Source organism: Plectropomus leopardus, chromosome 12 (assembly GCF_008729295.1).
Source record: "Plectropomus leopardus isolate mb chromosome 12, YSFRI_Pleo_2.0, whole genome shotgun sequence".
NCBI classification, from domain to species: Eukaryota; Metazoa; Chordata; class Actinopteri; order Perciformes; family Serranidae; genus Plectropomus; species Plectropomus leopardus.
The window spans coordinates 31,655,671-31,663,254 of NC_056474.1; the positions used below are offsets into that span (position 1 = coordinate 31,655,671).

Here is a 7,584-nt window from a genome sequence, read left to right on the forward strand (position 1 = left end):
CTTTTGCAATGCAATGTCAGAAAAAAAACAATTCATGAAAGTTCTACTTCCTATACTATAACAGGTTTTCCTGTTATAGTATAGGAAGTAGAATTTTCATTGATTATTTTTAGCTTTTGCAATGCAATGTCAGAAAAAAAACAATTCATGAAAATTCTACTTCCTATACTATAACAGGTTTTCCTGTGAAATTACACTAAACTACTGGCAGCTGTAGTTGCCAGCATCCTGCTGTTATTTTACAGTGTTACCACTGTAAATCCCTTCAACACTATATAACTGTTAAATTTATTACAGTATTCTACAGTAGGATTTGAGGTTTAAAGTGTAATATTGACCCAAAAAAAGAATCAAGATTTCCGGTATTATACTGTATTTCGGGAAAACTGTGTAGAAATTGGCTGTATTTTTACAGCAATTGTCACTGTAACAAATTTTCCCATGAGATTACTGTAAACTACTGGAAGCTGTAGTTGTTTACTGTCATTTTACAGTGTTACTACTGTAAAGTACTTCAAATGTATATTGCCACAGAGGTTTAAAGTGTAATATTGGTTCTAGAAAGTATCAAGATTTACAGTGTTTTACTGTTTTTTACAGCATTATGTAATATTGTATTATTTTGTGAAAAACAGAGTACGCTTGTTTCCTCCGGTTCAGAATGTAAAACATCTGTAAGCACTCAGTGGGACAAGCTGACTAAATTTGCAAGTGTCTGTTGAAATTCCTGATACAATCACTCTCGGCTGTAATCAACCCACCGTGCAGGTTTTCATAATGACGTACCATCAGCAGAGATGTACCAGCCCAGAGCAGCCTCTCTTCATTAGAAACAGCATCCCTCTCTGCTTCCTGTCACTCATTATCAGTTTTTTTCACATTTACTTTTTTTCCCAACTTTTTTTTATTTCTTTTTTTTTATTTTGGTATTGAGCTTTTCTTTGGGGTGTCCCACTATTGCTTGATTCTTTCTATTGGGAGAGGAAAGAATGAGTAAACACTTCTAACCTCTCTCTATCCTTTCTATAGATAGCAACTCAATCCTATTACAATTATCTTGAAATGTCCTAGCAAGGGCTGCAGAGAGAAGACTCACAGTGCACATGCTCCAACTGCCTCACTCGACTATAGGACATCCAAGTTTTTTTGAAAAGAAGTATGATGGAGGGGGGTTGAATCACATTTCGAGGTGAGACATGCTGTGACAAGTCAGGCTACTGTAGCATTAAATCAGTCAGGAGCAGGACTGAGCAGAGACTGAGGGCGCAAACTGTCTCAAAGGCTCACAAATCACCCGTGAAGTTAAATGTATGTAGAGGCAAAAACTATAACTCACCATGTTCACATTTTACTCAGTGATTTGTAAAATATTCATGTTTGAATGTCTGCTGGCCCTGTTGACCAATTCCGCTAGTGCATTGTGGGGAAAAGGCTGTTTGAGTTGTTGTCACACAAAAAAGCAGGAGAAGGAAATACTGAAGCCTCATACAAAAGACCAACATTTGTAAATTGTATTTTAAAGACCTATTTCTTTCAAAAACATGGGGAAAGGCCAATAAGCAACTCAGTGAGAAATGTTCCACAAATTGCAATAAATTAATTGAGAAATCCTGAAAATTGTTTGTAAAAAAAAAAAAAAAAGCTAGTGGAAAATGTCTGAGGAAAAAAGAAAAAAGCTATGGAAAAACTATATTTGTAATTACCATAAATACATATTTAAAATAATGTCACAAAATAATTATATTTTTAATGCACTTTTACCAGGTCATATTTATTTATTATCTTTGTTTTGTTTTTCTTTTTTATTTACTTATTTTTTTTATCCCACAAATTTTCGGGTAAATTTCTTGTACTTTTTACTAATTTCTTTCTAAGTTTGGGGTCATTTCTTTCTTCGTTGCTCAAAAACTTCTTCCCATGTTTTTGAAAGAAACCCAAGCCAATTTATTCAGATTTCAAAGGGTTAATAATGCAACAGAGACCAAAAAACAAGATTTTTCAATTTAATTAAAAAAATACTGATTCCTATAAATCCTAAAATGCAGCTTTATATGATCTTTTATTATAACCACCTGGTAAATTCTCTCAGTCGTCAAACTCAACACCTCCAGTTTGTAACAGACTACATGTGTAGTCTCTGTACCCAAGGTGAAAAAACCCAGATGACATCACCACAATATCATCAGGGTCATTTTCTCAAACAGAGCTCCTCCACATACGCATTAAACATTACAAGACTCTTTTCTCAGACTGAGGAGTATGATAACAAAAAAACTAGGGCCATGAAACAGTTATTTTAGTTTTGTGTATTTCATTAGTTTTTTATTTCTTGATTTTCATTTTTACATTTAATTCAGCTTTTATTTTATTTTATTTGTATTTGTTTAAAAAAGTTAAGTCCTGGTTTAATTTCCATTAGTTTCAGTATTAGTTTTAGGTTTTTTTTATTTTTTATTATAATACAGGGAGTATTTGTCAGAGTCAAGATTTAACAAGTTCAAAATCGATATTGCAATACTAACAAAATACGTTCTGTAGGCAGTTGATGCCCAGTCATGTAGACATCCAAGTCTCTCTGTGCTCCAACGCCTCCTTATGTGTGTTAACAAATTTGACCAAATTGACAATGACTGAAACTAAAGACATTTCCTGCATCCTTTTTTTATTACTTAGTTTTTTTAAGTTTAAAAAAGTTGTTTTTTTCTAAAGTCTAATTTTTATTTCAGTTAACTAAAATGTTTTTGTCACCTAGTTTTAGTTTTTAATTTAGTTTTATTTAAAAATCTTGCATTATATTCAAGAAAATCTGATGTTATCACTAGGGTTTTTTTTTAATAATTTACATTTTTTAGTTTGATTAATTCTGTCAGAGGTGAGATTATTAGCACTGTTAACTCTATGTCCAAGTAACAGAGTGCAAACTGTTATCTCCTGTGTTTTTGGATTGATTCAGTTTGCTGGTAAAGCTGACTCAATCCTTGTCAAATTGTTGTTGTTTTTTTAACTGTAGGATTCCCCCGCACTGCCTCAGAATTAGGAGGCTTTGTGAATTACTCTTAGACCAAAAACTTTGGAGTGTTAAAGTTAGGAGAGTTTATTCAAACCTCCAGTTAAGAACTACTTTTAGCCTTAGGATGTTTTGTGAATATGCCCCCTGTTCTTCCAGCATTTATACATCCAGGTCCACTGGATATATAAGCATTTCGCATGAAACACTTAATCTTATGAACTGTCAGTGATAGAGCAAGTGCAGCTTTAGCAAATGAAAATAGTTTTTATGAAAAATCTGCCAGTGGGGTGTAAGGGTTGCAGCCAGCAGGCTCTTCATTAGACTCCATTTATTCTGTTTTGTAATCAGAGGTCACGAGGAGAAGATGGTTAGGGGGCGACTGTCACTACGCATAACGTGACACAGCTTTCACAGATAAATCTTCTTAAGAGCACCGGACAAAATGTGACCTTTGCTTACCTTTCCTCTAGTGCTCCCCTCTGGACAAACTTTGTTTCCACACTGTGAAGGCCCTTAGAAGAGTTAAATGGTCACTGTGTTTTTTTGATGGAGTCCAACATGTCTGTATAGCAGAGGGTAAAGATAACTGGAGCTATTCAGGGCTACTAGCAGGGATTTTGAGTTTCTGTCTAATTTTTGTTGTCAGTTTTAAAAAATGTCTTTAGCTAATTAATGTGTCATGGAAGCAGCCATGAAGGTTGCGTTGGGGAGGGCACCAATTATTCCAGGTCACAAGTCCCTGTCTGAATGATGCATATCATAGTCCCAGGAGACAATGCAACAGAATTAGCATCATACTGCAGCACCTCACCTGGCCTTGCAGGCCTGCAGGAAAACATGACAATAATTAACCCTGCCCATCACTCTGAGTGCTATTTTATTTAAAGTGTGTATGACTTATAATACATAAATCAAACAAGCACTTAGGCCCCCTGACAACTTGGACGAAAAGGTTATTAACTAAATTTTTGAAAATAAAATGTCTATAAAACAAATGCAGTTAAAAATCGAATAATTTCTTAGGTTTTTGTTATTGTGTTATAAAGTTACTGATAACACAAATATATAGTGTGTATTGCAATCTGATGGAGCTAATGTTTCACAAAAATTTTCAAAGGTCCCATTTTGTAAGAAGACAGATTTTCATGTCTTTTTTATTCTAAGGCAGGTGTATAGATGCTATATAAATACCATGAAAGTATGAAAATGCTTAATCCATAAATAAATCCAACACATATTTAGAGACTTTGCCAACAAACAAGCTATCTGAATGCCCATGAAGTTGTGATGTCACAGCTATACTATACAAAGGTAGAAACTGCTGCGCTGCCATTACAGCCATTTCCTGGCTGCAATTATGGTGCAGAGATGCCAGAAGTGCAGATGTTTAAGACCCAGAAACACTGAAAAACCAGAGACGACTGGGCTTTTAGGGTAGGGGAAGCTGAAAGAGACAGCTGCTAAAGCAGTGCATTTCAGACAGAGGTTGAATAAAGGTAAATTTAGGCAAACAGCATGAGAAAATGTTTTTTTATGACCATTAAAGCAAAACCACGTTCTTGCAGAATACCCAAATACAAGTATGAACCTAAAAATTACTAATATGGGACCTGTAAAGGCTACAGCTGAGCTAGCATTGTTGTTAGCAGTGTTGTTAGAGTAGGTGGTTTTACGTCAAAGTGTGGTACTTGGTGCAGACTATTTATATTGTAGAGACCACACATTTGGGTTTACTTTATGAAGATAAAAGAAAAGCACAGCGGCAAATTGGAGGACTTCATGGAAACAGGGTGTGTTTGAGGCTCTCACTGGGCTATTAAGTGTCACTCAAATCCAGCAACACTGATTGAAAGGCTGTAGTTCTTCTCAGCAGGTTTGGGCTTATTGTCATAACATAATTAATATGCTGATGTTTAGATGATAACTGTACACCTAGCATGTTAGCATGCTAATTGATACTCCAATTGTGGCACGAGATGAGAAGTTATGGGATCACCTTGACATTAGCTTTTATTTCACTCTTTGGGTCTTTGGTATGTTTCTACCAAATTTTATCTCAACCATTCAGTAATTGCCATGACATTTTACTTTAGACGAATACTGATGCAAAGTCATTGAGACTAATCCTCTGCAGAACATGATAAAGCATGTTAAGCAGCTGAATCTGAACCAAACTGGTGGACAGACCGGCCATCATTGCTGTCACTAGAGCTATGCAGCCAGGGTGGCTAAAACAATAACAGGACTAACTTGATTTTTTTCTAACCAAGGATGACAAGCTCTATATATGCATGAAACCAAAAATACCTTAAGCTAACACAGTAACCCACAATCTTGTCTTTGTCTTGCAGGTCCTGGCTATGATCTCCATCCTGTTCATTGTCATTTCCACCATCTCGTTGTCCCTAAACACCCTGCCAGAGCTCCAGGTGGTAGATGAATTTGGTCAGTTCAATGACAACCCCAGCCTAGCCCATGTGGAAGCTGTCTGCATCGCCTGGTTCACCATGGAGTACATACTGCGCCTGCTCTCAGCACCCAACAAGTGGAATTTCATCAAAGCCCCACTGAACATCATTGATCTGCTGGCTATCATGCCTTACTATGTGACACTCTGCCTAACTGAGTCAAACAAGAACGTGATGCAGTTCCAGAATGTGCGCCGTGTAGTCCAGATCTTCCGAATTATGAGGATCTTGAGGATCCTGAAGCTAGCAAGACACTCAACAGGACTCCAGTCTTTAGGCTTTACTTTGAGAAGGAGCTATAATGAATTGGGTCTACTGATCCTTTTCTTAGCCATGGGCATTATGATCTTTTCCAGCTTGGTGTTCTTTGCTGAGAAGGACGAGGATGCCACCAAATTCACCAGTATCCCTGCCTCCTTCTGGTGGGCTACCATTACCATGACCACTGTTGGTTACGGAGACATCTACCCACAAACCCTACTGGGCAAGATTGTAGGAGGGCTCTGCTGCATTGCAGGTGTGTTGGTCATTGCCCTTCCCATCCCAATCATTGTGAACAACTTCTCTGAGTTCTACAGAGAGCAGAAGAGGCAGGAGAAGGCCATCAAGAGGAGGGAAGCTCTTGAAAGAGCAAAGCGGAGTGGAAGCATTATTTCCATTAACGTAAAAGATGCTTTTGCACGCAGTATGGAGCTCACAGATGTGTTGGTGGAAAAGAGAGAGGACAGTAAGTGTCCTGTGGACAATCACATGTCCCCCAGCCGCTGGAGCTACCACAAACACTACTCCAATGCAGAGGTGGGTAGCCCAGGCAGATCCCAACATTCTCATTACCAGGAGCTGGCTCAGCTGGGCTCCCCTGACCGAGTCAAGCCTTTGTCTAACAAAACTACCCTTCAAAACCTCAATGCAAAGCGACTAGAAGACACCTACAGCAAGACTGCAACCATCCAGGGGCAGCAGGAAAAAATTCTAGAGGGGCAGATGGAGATGAAAGCACTGACATCAGCTCAAGCCCGACAAACCTCACCTGAAGTAAGCATGGCCAGAAGGTCCTCTAATGTAACCAGTGATTTTTCAGAGGAACGAGGAGAAAGAAGCTCTCTACTCCCCAATGCTGGAGGTATTCAAACTGGTGTCAGGCACCAGCGCATCCCCCCTCCCTTGGATCTAAGCCAGATCAGCACTATGGAGGTGAACAAGGGCCCTGACAGCATTCAGCCAATGGCCATCATTAAAGAGGGTTTGTATGAGTTTGTGTCCAGCCCCAGAGGGAGTGGGACTGGAGATAGGGGTTCGGGGCCACATAGTGTGGAAAGCTTTGGGGTGAAATATGACAGCATCTGCAGCTCCATGCAAGATTATGGTAGCCCTCATAAGAAAAGATCCCTCAAGGTTGACTTGATTGGAACCCAGGATGAGGTGCTTATGGCAGTGATGACACCTGTAGCAACCCCAGCCTCTGCTGGCTCAGCCAAGCTTGCCCAACTACTTTCTGACGACATTGTTTCCAGGTTTTCTCCCTCTACTGGCTCTATAAACCAGGAAGCTAAGTCTCCATTGGCATTGCTGTCTCCGTTGCTGGCCCAGCAATCTGTCAGTCCAAGCAACTCCCAGGGGGGAGGTGAGGGCTCAGCAGCCAGGAGCTTAGAAGGTGAAGGGCAGCTCACAGGCTTAAGCCACCAGGGGAGGAATCACATGGAAAGGTCTGCTGTCGGCTCAGGCAGCAATTCGAGCCCACTGTCGTCAAAAGCCAGCCCGCTCAACTGCACCCAGGAGCTAGTAACTATGGAAGGAGAGGAAGAAGGAGAGGGGAGGGAGGGAGCAGAACTGAGTGGCGAGAAACGAGAAAATCACATTGCTCTGGACAGAAGCGCGACACCTCCCTGTGAAACAAGCATGTGAGCCCACAAGTAGAGAAAAGTTCACAGAAAGGGATGGTTAAGGAAAAGGTCGATGGGATGGATGACGGCAACTTCAGTATTACTGTACCTGGTGTTGGCTGCGCACCTGTTGACAAGGACACAGTGGAAACACACCAGTGCTAACAAAACTATGATAACAGCTATTGCCGTTTTTCTGGAGCAGTAAACTTGTCATTGCCCA

The 7,584-nt window shown here is 39.6% G+C and overlaps 1 protein-coding gene across 1 annotated transcript in view; it reads left to right on the forward strand.

Annotated features, from left to right (window-relative positions):
- Positions 1-7,383, forward strand: part of LOC121951913 (potassium voltage-gated channel subfamily B member 2-like) — a 29,024-nt gene extending 21,641 nt beyond the window's left edge. The window contains exon 2 of the mRNA XM_042498406.1: positions 5,362-7,383. Coding sequence (XP_042354340.1) covers positions 5,362-7,383 — 2,022 coding nt within the window. The remainder of the gene's footprint in view (positions 1-5,361) is intronic.
- The last annotated feature ends 201 nt before the right edge of the window (positions 7,384-7,584 follow it).